This window comes from Colias croceus, chromosome 22 (assembly GCF_905220415.1).
Source record: "Colias croceus chromosome 22, ilColCroc2.1".
Taxonomy (NCBI): domain Eukaryota; kingdom Metazoa; phylum Arthropoda; class Insecta; order Lepidoptera; family Pieridae; genus Colias; species Colias croceus.
Window position 1 is genome coordinate 8,369,422 of NC_059558.1, and position 17,090 is coordinate 8,386,511.

The window sequence follows — 17,090 nt, forward strand, 5'->3', positions numbered from 1 at the left end:
AGTAAGTCCATATTTGGCAATGAACGTATCACGTGGTATCATGGTATTTCATGGTATTATGACTAGCTCAGCAAAAAGGTCTAATAGGACTCTCATGAAAACGGCCTATAAATAAATGACAGAAAAATAAAAGCGATCGAATTTTGACTCTACATGTGTCAATTTAGCTATAATTTCCGTAGATCTGGATTAGACCTTGGTCAGCCTTATAAAATGCGATCATTATTTACTCATTGTCATGTCGATTACGAGATTCTTTAAACGCACATAGCGCGTCAAAGATAACGTAGGAGTACTGATAAATTTCCAAATAAACGAAGTCCACTCTATGAGTCCATTTCCAAACGATCGATAATTTATTATCTGTCCCACGCTTTGGCGGGAACGCCCGCCCGGATATAGAAAAAAAAAAGATTGTTATTTTTATTATTTTGTAATTAATTTTAATATGAGTGTATAAATAATGTGTTTAGTGCAATGTGATGAAATTGTGTTAATATGAGGAGATACAAAAATTATGTTATGTTGTTTGGTAAGTCATTATGTACCTACTTATCAGTTATCTTTTCCTGGAGTTCCTGTTTGATACAAACTCTCAGTTAGACATCCTTCCTCTATGATACAAACTTTGCCCTTTCATTAAGAAAAATAAAGAACCTACCTATTACAATGTAGTGAACTTATTTATAACAGTTTCAATTCACAATTATTATTTTCGTCGGTTACCTATTATGAAACATAGAAAAAACAATTAAGTAAGGTAACTACTATCGCTATATAAGTATGTAGTTATTTAATAATTCATATTATTGTGTAGTTACTAGGTAGGTAGGTATGTTTAAAATACAAAGATGTAACTAAAAAAAAAATTATAAATACAAAAGCGTTATTATATTTACTATGTTCGTTGTGTTAATAAAAACAACAAAATTTATCGATCAAATTTACAAAGATACACGGTCCCTCGAGATACTTAGTTGGTACCTATACTTAATATTGTTTTATTCATATCTACAAGTAGGTATTTGGCATGAAATAAAACATTTACCTATCTATATCAAACCTTATACACATACAAATGCATCCATTGCATCTTCAATTGCGGTTAGAAATAAGCTATACGAGGTACTTATAGCCTATATTGTGGTTATACGATTTTATAAAATATGATAAATACTTATCGATACTGATAGTCGATAAGATATCAATATCGCTTATCGGAACATGGTTTTACGTATACAATGAAGGTATAGGCTATTTAAATAGATATATAAGGTTAATTCCCTTGTCCATTTAAAGGGAAGACCGAAGAGGGCATGTGTATTGAATGTATTTTTTTAAACAATGTACTGGGCGTAGTAAATGAGATTTCTGTGTAATAGAGCGGTATTTTTTTAATTTTACTGAGAATTCGATCTAGGACTGCGCTTTTTTTTCCTCGTATTCTACCAATTTATAAATCTAGTAGGTAAAAAGTGGTGTTTTTAAATTGACAACGTATTCTAAATTTACATTCTAAATAATAAAAATGCTATGACGGAGCCTAAACCTAAAAGTTACCTAGCATAAGTGTAGGTAAAATATGTATCTACATTCTACGACATACCTAACTATAGAATGTGATAAAGACTATACCTAACTATCCTACACGAATCCGACATCCGATGTTAAATAACGTAAAATATCTAGTAGTTCCTGTGCGATAAAACTTATAATTAGAAAATAGGTTAATGAGCATAACAATTCGTAATTTTTATTACTAGGATTATGTTGAGGTTCAGTGATTAACGATTTATTGATAGTTTTCACTTTTTATTTACTAGCTGCATTCTCGAGCTCTGCTGAGTTGGAAGTTTTGTTTTCCAAGAATATTGTGTACTTACTTAGTTAAGTAATAAAACACTTTATTGCAACATGCACTATGTAATATTATGTATTAAAAGTATATCCAGATAAACTTTCCACATTATACCTAAACGGCTAATTAGGTAAACATTATGTTGTTAAATGTCAGACAAATAAATCTTCTTATATAAGTATAAAAATGAATCGCAAAATGTGTTGGTAAGCGCATAACTCGAGAACGGCTGAACCGATTTCGATAATTCTTTTTTTATTATATTCCTTGAAGTACGAGGATGGTTCTTATGTAGAGAAAACGTAAATATGTACCACGGGCGAAGCCGGGGCAGACCGCTAGTAGACAAATAAATTCCAACACATCAACCCAAAAACCAAATAAAATTTCTTCCAGTACCACGCCGCAGCACCATAATGCGTCTCTCCCTAGCGCTCGTGGTATTCATACCACTGCTGTGGTGCTGGTTTACCGTGGATGTGGTAGCGCAGGGTCTGCTGCCAGCGGTGGTACTGCAGGACTTGGATCATCTGCAAAGGAACAGGAATCTGAAGGAGTATGTGGATAATATGTAGGTGAACGGTCAATAATTGCTCGTAGAAATAAGAAATAAGACTTACGGCCGGTTTCTGATTTGAGTATTTGACATAATATTTCGTGGTTGCCTGGCAGAAATCACTGCATAGTGATAAGGCCGCTCTTTGTGTTTTTGTTTATTGTAAATTGTTATTTTATGTAAGTACTTGGTTTATTGCACAAAATAATATAAACCAAGTACATAAATAAATATACCTACATAAATAAATATTTCTCAAACCTTCATCAAATCAATTATTCTCAATTCAGAAACTGGCATATAGTTAGATAAACATGTTTTAAATTTGAAAATATACTTACTTTACTTTTTGTTTGAAATTACAATTTAAAAATTATGTAAAGTCTGTACTTTAATCTACTAGAACTCTACTTTCCACATTTTTATTGTTAAATTCTTAGACATAGATTACTCGCTCAGTCTGGCGTCAGTTCAGTCTATCAGTCTGCTCAGAATGACGGGAGAATTATCGTCTAACCGGTTGACTGACGGACTGATGGTTCAAAATATACCTACCGTGTTTTTCATCCGTCATTCTGGCATCAGTCTAAGCCGGATGAAACTGATGGACAGACTGAGCGTGTAACCACAATATACAGATACATACAGTAAGGAAACTTCATACAAAATGTTCGAAATGGCTCCCCCCCCATAAAGCGTGTTTTCGAGGGTATTGAGGGGGATCGATAGTAGCGGGTGACACATCCACAGATTTTGAATATAGTATGGAAAAAAGTTTAAAGTGATGTCATTTCACATTAAATAAATATCGATTGTTTCAGTTTGTAGCCCTTTCAATAAATATATATCTGTATCGTATCTGACTACAAGTTAAAAAGAGACTATTTTTTTAATTTCTATAGATATGGCAGTATGAGTTTTAAATTATGTTGACATATTTTCTACCAAAATGATAGCTACAAATAGTACCTATTAGGAGTCCAGTCTGTTTAAAGACCGCATCTATTTTTTACGCAATCTAGAAGAGCACGAAAATCTAAAAAATGGAAACCTTAAAAAATCTTGTTTAAATTTATGTGCATAATTACGTAAATATTAGGGAAGAAAAAGATAGATATTATAATAATTATTGTATTTTTATCGATAGTGACTTTACCACTTTGTCAAGCACTAAGCCTGTCAAACTATTTTCTTTTTCATCCTAAAACAAAAAGGTTATATAAAAGGAGGTTCTATGTTCGTATAATAATAATTTTAATTTATTTTTGCATATTTTGTGTTTTTTAATTTAATTTAATTTATCGTTTTAAAAATAATTTAGTAGGTATACCTACATACAAGTATTGTTAATTCTGGTTTAAAATAATTATTGAATACTTATATGTATCATACAAATATCAAGCATTATAAATAATTTAGGTAGGTACCTACATTAAAATAGCCTTCGGCGTCCAAAAAAGACAAGATTTCGAAATATAGCACTGAAAAAAACGTACCTATTTACTTTTACAAGGTATATATTTTATTGAGATTGTTTCTTCTTGTAAATTCATATTTAGGCTACACCATTTTTTAATTTTAACGGGTTTTAATCTCAAAATTACCACAAAGTCAACTGTGAAAAAAAGCAAACAGAAATATACAGGCCGAATTGATAACCTCCTCCATTTTTGAAGTCGGTTAAATATTAAAAAGGTAACAGCCCTATAGCTATACGTCATAATTTCATCGCAGGGGCTTAGTTTCCTAACTGTATGTACGTAGTATATATCTGTCAACTGTGGTGTAACCTATGAATTAGGTTAAATTATTATTTTGACATATAAAACATTATTGAGAATGTCTCTATTTTTCGTGACCAAACTGGAGAACTGATTTGGATGAAATTACACTGCAAAATAGATGAGACAAACACGTTTTTTTAAATCAAACATTTAGTTACGTGAAATAGGGTGTGAAAACGCATGGCACTAATTATTATACAATTACAATTAGTATAAATAGCCGCTCGTCCCAACTCTACTCAGGTTAAAGCCTGTTTCGACATTTTCTATTAAAGAATTTTTCAAATCTGTTCAGTTTGTACATCCTAGAACGTCTAAATCATAAAATTAAGCTTTTATTTTTTTAAAGTATTATCATTATGTATACACGTATATTATTTGACTGGCTAGTTGGCTTGGTTGGTAGTGGCCCTGCCTTCCAAGCCAAAGGTCGTGGGTTCGATCCCCACCCGGGGCAAATATTTGTGTGATGAACATAGATGTTTGTTCTGTGTCTGGGTTTTAATTATTATAATATATAAAGCTACACTACCACTCACTGACATTTCGTTTCTCGGAAACTACGCGGAAAGTTGGGGGGATTTCGACGTGATCGTATAGAGGTGCGGCGAGTGACCACCGGAAAAATATTGACATCTCCAACACCCTGGACAAGAGGGTGGACCCCTGGAGGTGCGCAAAAACGGTGATACCTGGAGGGGGGGTGTCTCAACAAAAAATGCTCGGAACTGGTGGCAATTACCAGGGGAGGTGGAAAAATGGGGATTTTCGCGAAAACAAGATGGCCACCGTACTTTGCCAAAATCGCCGTTTATGAATCCTTACGTCTCAAATTTGGCACACGTGCTCTGTTCGAGCCGGCGAATCGATCGGTGCCCCGTTCGAGTGGCTCCGGGCCCCCGTTTCCAACTTCCATACAACGTAAAATCCAACGGCCCGCGGAAACGGTGTGAGTTGGGTTGGGGGTCCCGGAACTAAAAATGATCACCACCCTGGGACGCTACCAGGGAGCCATAGTGGGACGCTCGATTTTGGAATTTTTCCATTTTTGGCGCAAACATAAAAATTTAAATTTAGACGAGGTGGTGCAATGGAGAAATACACCAATGACGCATTCGTACTCGCCCAGCTCCCAGGATATCCAGAAAAATCCGAAATCTTAAACTTTCCCTCATCTCTCGAAGACGGTCAACGGCCCGCGCAAACGGTAGCAGATACATCTGGGGTGCTCGAACTAAACTTGTAGTAGACCTCGAGCAATTACCACAGATAGTGAAAAAAATTCAAAATGGCGGAAAAAATGGCCGCCGCCATACAAATTCTAAAACGGCCATCGCTGGTCCGATCGCGCTGAAACTTGGCACAGGGGCTTTAATCAAGTCGCATATTAAGTTGGCATACTCATAATCGAGTTTCCATCGCTGGTTTCCGAGTTTCATACAACGCAAAATTCGACGGCTCTCTGAAACGGCGCGAGATAGGTGGGGGGTGTAGAACTAAAAAATGATCAGGAAGATGGGGTGCTACCAGGGCAATGGAGAAATTTCAAATTGGACGCAATTTTTTTTTCAAAAATGGCCAATTTTTCAAAGCAAGGTGGTGGCGCCGGTTACTTTACGATCGGTCTGAAAATTGACTTCTGTGCTTTAATTGGCCAGATTTACAAAACTGCATACTCAGAATTTCTCTCCGACCCCCGTTTTCCATTTTCCATACATCACGAAATTCAACGGCTCTCTGAACCGGTGACAGGTAGGTCGGGGTCGCCGAAGTAAAAAATACTTCAAAACCTGGTCCGCTTCCAGATATATAAAAATTTTTGTTAAAAAGCGAAATTTTTTTTTTCGAAAATTTTGTATGGAAATTTCCATAGTAGGAAGGGTAATAGGAATAGTAACGGAAAAAGACGGCACCGCGGGCTGCTTGCTGCCCGCGCACCGCGCAACCTCGAAGGTCGACAGCCTCCCGGAGTAAAAATATTTATTAACTTTTGAACTACCGCACGAGCCAAGCGAGCGAAGCGAGCGAGTCACGGCAGCGGCCAGCGTAAATATTCAAATAGGTAGCGAGGAGCGAAGCGACGAGCGTGTTAGGTTAACTTTTGAACTACTTACTGCACGAGCCAAGCGAGCGAAGCGAGCGAGTCGCGTCAACGGCCGGCCTAGATATTCAAATAGGTAGCGAGGAGCGAAGCGACGAGCGTGTCAGGTTAACTTATGAACTACCTACCGCACAAGCCAAGCGAGCGAAGCGAGCGAGTTGCGGCAGCGGCCGGCCTAAATATTCAAATAGGTAGCGAGGAGCGAAGCGACGAGCGTGTTAGGTTAACTCTTGAACAGTTTATTATGAAAAGTCACTGCCCGCTATCGATAAAACGTTTCAAAAATTTTACCAATATTTGAATAAGTAATTTATAAGCAGTTTAGGTAGCGAGGAGCGAAGCGACGAGCGTGTAAGGTTGACCTTTGAACTACCACACGAGCCATGCGAGCGAAGCGAGCGAGTCACGACAGCGGCCGGCCTAAATATTCAAATAGGTAGCGAGGAGCGAAGCGACGAGCGTGTTAGGTTAACTTATGAACTACCTACCGCACGAGCCAAGCGAGCGAAGCGAGCGAGTCGCGGCAGCGGCCGGCCTAAATATTCAAATAGGTAGCGAGGAGCGAAGCGACGAGCGTGTTAGGTTAACTCTTGAACAGTTTATTATGAAAAGTCACTGCCCGCTATCGATAAGACGTTTCAAAAATTTAACAATATTTGAATAAGTAATTTTTAAGCAGTTTAGGTAGCGAGGAGCGAAGCGACGAGCGTGTTAGGTTAACTTTTGAACTACCTACCGCACGAGCCAAGCGAGCGAAGCGAGCGAGTCGCGGCAGCGGCCGGCCTAAATATTCAAATAGGTAGCGAGGAGCGAAGCGACGAGCGTGTTAGGTTAACTCTTGAACAGTTTATTATGAAAAGTCACTGCCCACTATCGATAAGACGTTTCAAAAATTTAACAATATTTGAATAAGTAATTTATAAGCAGTTTCGACTGACTGTAGAATCGCTGTTAGCAGATGTTACAAATGGAAAGGAAATTCGAATGCATTTTCAAATGACTGAAGATTTCTGCCCTGGGATGAGCCGCGAGCTGCTTGCAGCTCGCGTACCACGCACCCTCGAAGGTGAACCGCCCCCCGGAATAGAAAATATTTGAATGGGGAATTTATAAGCATTACCGACTGACTGTAGAATCGCTGTTAGGAGATGTAACAAATGGATAGGAAATTCGAATGCATTTTCAAATGACTGAAGATTTCTGCCCTGGGATGCTTCGCGGGCTGCTTGCAGCCCGCGCACTACGCTCCCTCGAAGGTGGTCAGCCTCCTGGAGTGGAAAATACTTGAATGGGGAATTTATAAGCATTACCGACTGACTGTGGAATCGCTGTTAGCAGATAATAATAAATTGACGGGGAATTTAGATGCATTTTCAAATGACTGCCCTATTGCTTCAACCCTGGGGCAAAAGTAGCTCGCGGGCTGCTTGCAGCCCGCGCACAACGCACCAGCTAGTTATAATATATAAAGCTACACTACCACTCACTGACTGACTGACATCGGGTTTCTCGGAAACTACGCGGAAAGTTGGGGGGATTTCGACGTGACCGTGTAGAGGTGCGCCGAGTGACCACCGGAAAAATATTGACATCTCCAACACCCTGGACAAGAGAGTGGACCCCTGGAGGTGCGCAGAAACGGTGGCACCTGGAGGGGGGGTGTCTGAACAAAAAATGCTCGGAACTGGTGGCGATTACCAGGGGAGGTGGAAAAATGGGGATTTTCGCGAAAACAAGATGGCCGCCGTACTTTGCCAAAATCGCCGTTTATGAATCCTTACGTCTCAAATTTGGCACACGTGCTCTGTTCGAGCCGGCGAATCGATCGGTGCCCCGTTCGAGTGGCTCCGGGCCCCAGTTTCCAACTTTCATACAACGCGAAATCCAACGGCCCGCGGAAACGGTCCGAGTTGGGTGGGGGGTCCCGGAACTAAAAATGATCACCACCCTGGGACGCTACCAGGGAGCTACAGTGGGACGCTCGATTTTGGAATTTTTCCATTTTTGGCGCAAACATAAAAACGTAAATTTAGACGAGGTGGTGCAATGGAGAAATACACCAATGATGCATTCGTACTCGCCCAGCTCCCAGGATATCCAGAAAAATCCGAAATCTTAAACTTTCCCTCATCTCTCGAAGACGGTCAACGGCCCGCGCAAACGGTAGCAGCTACATCTGGGGTGCTCAAACTAAACTTGTAGTAGACCTCGAGCAATTACCACAGAGTGTGAAAAAAATTCAAAATGGCGGAAAAAATGGCCGCCGCCATACAAATGCTAAAACGGCCATCGCTGGTCCGATCGCGCTGAAACTTGGCACAAGGGCTTTAATCAAGCCGCACATTAAGTTGGCATACTCATAATCGAGTTTCCATGGCTGGTTTCTGAGTTTCATACAACGCAAAATTCGACGGCTCTCCGAAACGGCGCCAGATAGCCGGGGGGTGTAGAACTAAAAAATGATCAGGAAGATGGGGTGCTCCCAGGGCAATCGAGAAATTTCAAATTGGACGCAATTTTTTTTTCAAAAATGGCCAATTTTTCAAAGCAAGATGGTGGCGCCGGTTACTTCACGATCGGTCTGAAAATTGACTTCTGTGCTCTAATCGGCTAGATTTACAAAACTGCATACTCAGAATATCTCTCCGACCCCCGGTTTCCATTTTCCATACATCACGAAATTCAACGGCTCTCTAAACTGGTGGCACTTAGGTCGGGGTTGCCGAAGTAAAAAATACTTCAAAACTTGGTCCGCTTCCAGGCATATAAATTTTTTTGTTGAAAAGCGAATTTTTTTTTTCGAAAATTTTGTATGGAAATTTCCATAGTAGGAAGGGTAATTGAATAGCATCGGCAAAAGACGGCACCGCGGGCTGCTTGCTGCCCGCGCACCGCGCAACTTCGAGGGTTGACAGCCTCCCGGAGTAGAAAATATTTATTAACTTTTGAACTACCTACCGCACGAGCCAAGCGAGCGAAGCGAGCGAGTCACGGCAGCGGCCAGCATAAATATTCAAATAGGTAGCGAGGAGCGAAGCGACGAGCGTGTTAGGTTAACTTTTGAACTACTTACCGCACGAGCCAAGCGAGCGAAGCGAGCGAGTCGCGTCAACGGCCGGCCTAAATATTCAAATAGGTAGCGAGGAGCGAAGCGACGAGCGTGTTAGGTTAACTTATGAACTACCTACCGCACGAGCCAAGCGAGCGAAGCGAGCGAGTTGCGGCAGCGGCCAGCCTAAATATTCATATAGGTAGCGAGGAGCGAAGCGACGAGCGTGTTAGGTTAACTCTTGAACAGTTTATTATGAAAAGTCACTGCCCGCTATCGATAAGACGTTTCAAAAATTTTACCAATATTTGAATAAGTAATTTATAAGCAGTTTAGGTAGCGAGGAGCGAAGCGACGAGCGTGAAAGGTTAACTTTTGAACTACCAAACGAGCCATGCGAGCGAAGCGAGCGAGTCACGACAGCGGCCGACCTAAATATTCAAATAGGTAGCGAGGAGCGAAGCGAAGAGCGTGTTAGGTTAACTTTTGAACTACCTTTCGCACGAGCCAAGCGAGCGAAGCGAGCGAGTCACGGCAGCGGCCGGCCTAAATATTCAAATAGGTAGCGAGGAGCGAAGCGACGAGCGTGTTAGGTTAACTCTTGAACAGTTTATTATGAAAAGTCACTGCCCGCTATCGATAAGACGTTTCAAAAATTTAACAATATTTGAAAAAGTAATTTATAAGCAGTTTCGACTGACTGTAGAATCGCTGTTAGCAGATGTAAGAAATGGACAGGAAATTCGAATGCATTTTCAAATGACTGAAGATTTCTGCCCTGGGATGAGCCGCGAGCTGCTTGCAGCTCGCGCACCACGCACCCTCGAAGGTGGACAGCCCCCCGGAATAGAAAATATTTGAATGGGGAATTTATAAGCATTACCGACTGACTGTAGAATCACTGTTAGGAGATGTAACAAATGGATAGGAAATTCGAATGCATTTTCAAATGACTGAAGATTTCTGCCCTGGGATGCTTCGCGGGCTGCTTGCAGCCCGCGCACTACGCTCCCTCGAAGGTGGACAGCCTCCCGGAGTGGAAAATACTTGAATGGGGAATTTATAAGCATTAACGACTTACTGTAGAATCGCTGTTAGCAGATGTAACAAATGGATAGGAAATTTGAATGCATTTTCAAATGACTGAAGATTTCTGCCCTGGGATGAGCCGCGAGCTGCTTGCAGCTCGCGCACCATGCACCCTCGAAGGTGAACCGCCCCCCGGAATAGAAAATATTTGAATTTGAAATTTATAAGCACTTCCGATTGACTGTGGAATCGCTGTTTGCAGTTAATAGCAAATTGACGGGGAATTTTAATGCATTTTCAAATGACTGAAGATTTCTGTCCTGGGATGCTTCGCGGGCTGCTTGCAGCCCGCGCACTACGCTCCCTCGAAGGTGGACAGCCTCCCGGAGTGGAAAATACTTGAATGGGGAATTTATAAGCATTACCGACTGACTGTGGAATCGCTGTTAGCAGAAAATTACAAATGGACTGGGAATTCTAACACATTTTCTAATGACTGCCCTATTGCTTCAACCCAGGGGCAAAAGGGGCTCGCGGGCTGCTTGCAGCCCGCGCACAACGCACCAGCTAGTTATAATATATAAAGCTACACTACCACTGACTGACTGACATCGGGTTTCTCGGAAACTACGCGGAAAGTTGGGGGGATTTCGACGTGATCGTGTAGAGGTGCGCCGAGTGACCACCGGAAAAATATTGACATCTCCAACACCCTGGACAAGAGAGTGGACCCCTGGAGGTGCGCAAAAACGGTGATACCTGGAGGGGGGGTGTCTGAACAAAAAATGCTCGGAACTGGTGGCGATTACCAGGGGTGGTGGAAAAATGGGGATTTTCGCGAAAACAAGATGGCCGCCGTACTTTGCCAAAATCGCCGTTTATGAATCCTTACGTCTCAAATTTGGCACACGTGCTCTGTTCGAGCCGGCGAATCGATCGGTGCCCCGTTCGAGTGGCTCCGGGCCCCCGTTTCCAACTTCCATACAACGTAAACTCCAACGGCCCGCGGAAACGGTGCGAGTTGGGTGGGGGGTCCCGGAACTAAAAATGATCACCACCCTGGGACGCTACCAGGGAGCCGTAGTGGGACGCTCGATTTTGGAATTTTTCCATTTTTGGCGCAAACATAAAAACGTAAATTTAGCCGAGGTGGCGCAACGCCGAAAAACACTCTCACCACGTTTGTACTCGCCCAGCTCCCAGGATATCCAGAAAAATCCGAAATCTTGAACTTTCTCACAGCCCGCGGAGACGGTCAACGGCCCGCGCAAACGGTAGCAGCTACATCTGGGGTGCTCGAACTAAACTTGTAGTAGACCTCGAGCAATTACCACAGAGTGTGAAAAAAATTCAAAATGGCGGAAAAAATGGCCGCCGCCATACAAATTCTAAAATGGCCGTGGCTGGTCCGATCGCGCTGAAACTTGGCACAGGGGCTTTAATCGAGCCGCACATTAAGGTGGGATACTCATAATTGAGTTTCCACCGCTGGTTTCCGAGTTTCATACAACGCGAAATTCGACGGCTCTCCGAAACGGCGCGAGATAGGTGGGGGGTGTAGAACTAAAAAATGATCAAGAAGATGGGGCGCTACCAGGGCAATCGAGAAATTTTAAATTAGACGCAATTTTTTTTTTCAAAAATGGCCGATTTTTCGAGGCAAGATGGTGGCGCCGGTTACTTCACGATCGGTCTGAAAATTGACTTCTGTGCTTGAATCGGCCAGATTTACAAAACTTCATACTTAGAATTTCTCTCCGACCCCCGGTTTCCATTTTCGATACATCACGAAATTCAACGGCTCTCTGAACTGGTGGCAGGTAGGTCGGGGTCGCCTAAGTAAAAAATGCTTCAAAACCTGGTCCGCTTCCAGGTATATAAAATTTTTTGGTAAAAAGCGAAATTTTTTTTTCTCTAAAATTTTGTATGGAAATTTCCATAGTAGGAAGGGTAATTGAATAGCAACGGCAAAAGACGGCGCCGCGGGCTGCTTGCTGCCCGCGCACCGCGCAACCTCGAAAGTCGACAGCCTCCCGGAGTAGAAAATATTTATTAACTTTTGAACTACCGCACGAGCCAAGCGAGCGAAGCGAGCGAGTCACGGCAGCGGCCGGCGTAAATATTCAAATAGTGGCGAGGAGCGAAGCGACGAGCGTGTTAGGTTAACTTTTGAACTACTTACCGCACGAGCCAAGCGAGCGAAGCGAGCGAGTCACGTCAGCGGCCGGCCTAAATATTCAAATAGGTAGCGAGGAGCGAAGCGACGAGCGTGTAATGTTAACTTTTGAACTACCACACGAGCCAAGCGAGCGAGTCACGGCAGCGGCCGGCGTAAATATTCAAATAGTGGCGAGGAGCGAAGCGACGAGCGTGTTAGGTTAACTTTTGAACTACTTGCCGCACGAGCCAAGCGAGCGAAGCGAGCGAGTCACGTCAGCGGCCGGCCTAAATATTCAAATAGGTAGCGAGGAGTGAAGCGACGAGCGTGTAATGTTAACTTTTGAACTACCACACGAGCCAAGCGAGCGAGTCACGGCAGCGGCCGGCGTAAATATTCAAATAGTGGCGAGGAGCGAAGCGACGAGCGTGTTAGGTTAACTTTTGAACTACTTACCGCACGAGTCAAGCGAGCGAAGCGAGCGAGTCGCGTCAGCGGCCGGCCTAAATATTCAAATAGGTAGCGAGGAGCGAAGCGACGAGCGTGTTAGGTTAACTTTTGAACTACATACCGCACGAGCCAAGCGAGCGAAGCGAGCGAGTTGCGGCAGCGGCCGGCCTAAATATTCAAATAGGTAGCGAGGAGCGAAGCGACGAGCGTGTTAGGTTAACTCTTGAACAGTTTATTATGAAAAGTCACTGCCCGCTATCGATAAGACGTTTCAAAAATTTTACCAATATTTGAATGAGTAATTTATAAGCAGTTTCGACTGACTGTAGAATCGCTGTTAGCAGATGTTACAAATGGAAAGGAAATTCGAATGCATTTTCAAATGACTGAAGATTTCTGCCCTGGGATGAGCCGCGAGCTGCTTGCAGCTCGCGCACCACGCACCCTCGAAGGTGAACCGCCCCCCGGAATAGAAAATATTTGAATTTGAAATTTATAAGCACTTCCGATTGACTGTGGAATCGCTGTTTGCAGATAATAGCAAATTGACGGCGAATTTTAACGCATTTTCAAATGACTGAAGATTTTTGTCCCTGGGATGTATCGCGGGCTGCATGCAGCCCGCGCACAACGCACCCTCGAAGGTTGACAGCATTCCAGAATAGAAAATATTTGAATTGGGAATTTATAAGCACTTCCGATTGACTCTGGAATCGCTGTTAGCAGAAAATTACAAATGGGCTGGGAATTCTAACACATTTTGTAATGACTGCCCTATTGCTTCAATCCAGGGGCAAAAGGGGCTCGCGGGCTGCTTGCAGCCCGCGCACAACGCACCAGCTAGTCTATAATATAAAAATGAATCCCAAAATGTGTTGGTAAGCGCATAACTTGAGAACGGCTGAACCGATTTCGATAATTCTTTTTTTATTATATTCCTTGAAGTACGAGGATGGTTCTTATGTAGAGAAAACGTGAATATGTACCACGGGCGAAGCCGGGGCGGACCGCTAGTTATCTATATAACTATTCATTTAAAATTATATATGTATGTTTATCAGCCATCTGGTTTCCATAACACAAGCGAAAGCTTAGAATGGGATCAGATCGTGCCGTGTGTGAAAATTGTCCCGAAATATTTATTTATTTATTTATTTTGTTCAAAACTTCCCTATAACCGTCAGTAGTTTACAGCCAACTGCTAATAGAGCCATCTACACCACCATGCGATAATCTCTTAGCAATAGTGACGTCATCGCCGCTCCGTTTCGCTCAACGCGACGCGATTCGCGCGACATGGGGAAAGGGGTTGAGAACGTTATTCTTGCTTGGGGTTAATGGGGGTCGGGAGGAAGATCTACTGGTGAGTTAAACTGAGATTAGATAATATAGGTTTTTTTCAGATGGCAGTGTTTTTCAATTAGTAATTAATACATTGAAAAACACTGCCAAATAATAATAAATAAGATGTTTTTTTTTGCTCGATTTCTTCTTCTATAAAACTTGATCTTCTATGGCAGACTTTAATATCAATTGAGCTAATTATCACGAAAGGGATGGAGGTTTTATAATGGGCTGATCGGTGGCACGTTTGCCCTGATCCTAATAGTTATTGAAATTCGATTTATTCGATTCTGTAAAGGATAAGATTAAAAATAATGTAAAATTATTCCTATTGATAAAATTTCTTAACATTGTCGATTAATAAATTATTCTAGAATTAAACATAAACTCTTATCTGTATTAACATAAACTTCTGTAAAACAGAATATTGAAAAACAGCAACTTTACAGGTAGACAATTACATAGAGGCGAAGCTACACAGTGACATGATAATATACCAGTTCAACGACCACTACCAGAACCTGACCCTCAAGACCGGTCTGATAATGAAGTGGACCCTGGAGAAATGTCCCTCAACCAGCTGGCTGTTGAAGACTGATGATGATGTACTGGTTAACCCTTGGAGGATGAGGGAAGTGGTGAATGGGTCCCAGGCAGCCCTGATAGGTAAATCTAGGAATTGTAGTTGAAGTTATGGTTAATTTTTATTTAGTTATTCTATTAAATTGTTGAAAATTTTGTTGAATTCTTGACAACTTTGTAGATATGAGCTGGTGTTAATAAGAACTAAAATCTCAAGTGTGTTACACAAAGTTAATACTTTTTGCGTATGAATGTTTATTCCGATATCTTGGCCATTTATTTCTAATATTCCAATCTAGACATTCGCCGACTTTTATTGATGTATTGTACTTATATTTAATTCTTAAATTGTTTCTGAATACTAAACCGATTTTGATATCTAGCAAAATTTTGTAGAAAACAAAAATTTTCCAGGGTACAGGAAAGAAAACAACTACCTCCATCGAGATCCTTACAACAAGTGGTTCGTACCAAAATGGCTGATACGAAATGATCATGTACCACAATACCTCTCTGGTACGGGGTATTTAATTAATGGTAAGTTTCATTTACCGCAAAAGGACTTTTATATCTTATGATTAATTATACTCTTCTCAAACATTCGATTTCATAATTATTTTAAATTAAAATTTTATTTAATTTTCATTTTATATCATAACATGACTATTTCTTGTCATATGTTCCTGATTTGCCTTAATTTTACAAAAAAAAAATCGAGTCGTTTGGGACAAAATGCTTATAGAATTATTACCCTCCATTACTGTAAAACCTAATTTTATTTTGGAGAATCTAATAATTCTAAATACCATGTTTTTTTTTCAGTGAAATACATACAACAAATCCTAGAAGCGGCATATAAAGTGCCCATGATTAACTTAGAGGATGTTTATTTTACGTATCTAGTCGCTAACCAAACCGCCGGTTTAAATTTAACCCACGATCGTAGTTTAAGTCCGTATAAACCGTGGTTACCGATTAGTTGTTTGTATTGGGGGTTAGCATCGGCCCACAGTTTAAACCCCCAAGAGATTCTGAAATGGGGGTCGCGTATATTAGAAATGGGTCGGGATTATGAGAATAATGAAACTTTTTGTGCGTTTGATAGTTTTAGTGAATGGCTTTTATATTGATAGATTAAAAAACTACGATAAAAAGTCTTCGATTCTGAAGGGGGCGTTATGTTGGTTACAAATGGGTCGTAATTATGAGAATAATAAAACTATGTTTGTGTTTGTTAGTTTCTATTTAAAATGTAGTATTAATTTGATTTATAAATGTATGGATATTTTAACGATGACAAAAAAATAAGCCTCAATGAGATTCTGAAATGGGGGTCACGTTTGACAGAAATTATTCTCATAATTACAATAATTCACAACCCATGATTTTTAGAGATTTTTCTAAAACTTTGTTTTGGTAAATTTTATGAATGGCTTTTATTTTAATTTGTTATTAATTTTGTTTATAAATTGTAGAGGCATGGTTTGAATATGTAATATTAATTTAAAAATAAAATTTATAATTAGGGTTGGATGGATGACAAATAGCAATTAGTCATATTTTAATGATTATTCACAGTATACTTTATGCAAAGTTCAAAACAAAATGTGATAACGTTGTGCCAAATTAGTATTATTAATGTATTACAATTTTTATGAATAATTTACTATAATAAAGCTGAAGAGTTTGTCTGTTTGTTTGCTTGAACGCGCTATAATTTGATATAAAATTAAAAGTTATTTTGTTATTATTATAACCAATACAAGATTTAATTTTACGTTTTAGTTGTATGTAATAGTTATTTGTAATCTTGACTGACTTTTAACCAGTTACATCTAGATTATAAAAGCATTTTTGTAAATTATTGAGTATTTTGATTCTGATTTTTCAATCCTTGTTTAAAACTTATTCTTCGAATAACGTATTAAACCACCATTTCAAAAATGTATTGTAATTGTCCGTATTTGACAGTTTAGAGGTGACATTTTAATATGTTCGTGTTCTTTATTGGACGGATAAATTTTAACCAAGGATTGAAAAATCGGCTCTTAATGGTAAACATGATACAAAATATTGCTCTCTGAAAACATGAAAAAAATAAATAAATAATTACTTTTTATTTGTTGTTTTATTTATTAGCAAAGTGCCTGGAAGATTTTCATTGCATCCTTATTGAATA

At 40.4% G+C, this 17,090-nt stretch overlaps 1 protein-coding gene across 2 annotated transcripts; it reads left to right on the forward strand.

Annotated features, from left to right (window-relative positions):
- The first annotated feature begins 285 nt into the window (after window positions 1-285).
- Window positions 286-16,779, forward strand: LOC123701729 (beta-1,3-galactosyltransferase 5-like). 2 transcript variants are annotated; one of them, XM_045649239.1, is made up of 6 exons: window positions 286-532; window positions 2,255-2,429; window positions 14,180-14,348; window positions 14,779-14,995; window positions 15,326-15,448; window positions 15,734-16,779. In XM_045649239.1, the coding sequence occupies exons 1-6, from the start codon at window positions 499-501 to the stop codon at window positions 16,039-16,041; spliced, it is 1,026 nt and encodes a 341-aa protein (XP_045505195.1). In that variant the 5' UTR covers window positions 286-498; the 3' UTR covers window positions 16,042-16,779. The 2 variants fall into 2 exon arrangements, with proteins under 2 accessions (XP_045505195.1, XP_045505196.1); XM_045649240.1 differs by lacking the exon at window positions 286-532 and having other exon boundaries at window positions 2,303-2,429; window positions 14,173-14,348.
- The last annotated feature ends 311 nt before the right edge of the window (window positions 16,780-17,090 follow it).

What these genes read in the sequence shown, in the direction of transcription:
- LOC123701729 (XM_045649239.1), top strand. Translation starts at nt 499, where the DNA reads ATGAGGAGATACAAAAATTATGTTATGTTGTTTG. An exon ending in GTCGGGAGGAAGATCTACTG is followed by an intron (nt 14,349 to 14,778) that starts GTGAGTTAAACT and finishes GCAACTTTACAG; the next exon opens with GTAGACAATTACATAGAGGC. An exon ending in TACGGGGTATTTAATTAATG is followed by an intron (nt 15,449 to 15,733) that starts GTAAGTTTCATT and finishes TTTTTTTTTCAG; the next exon opens with TGAAATACATACAACAAATC.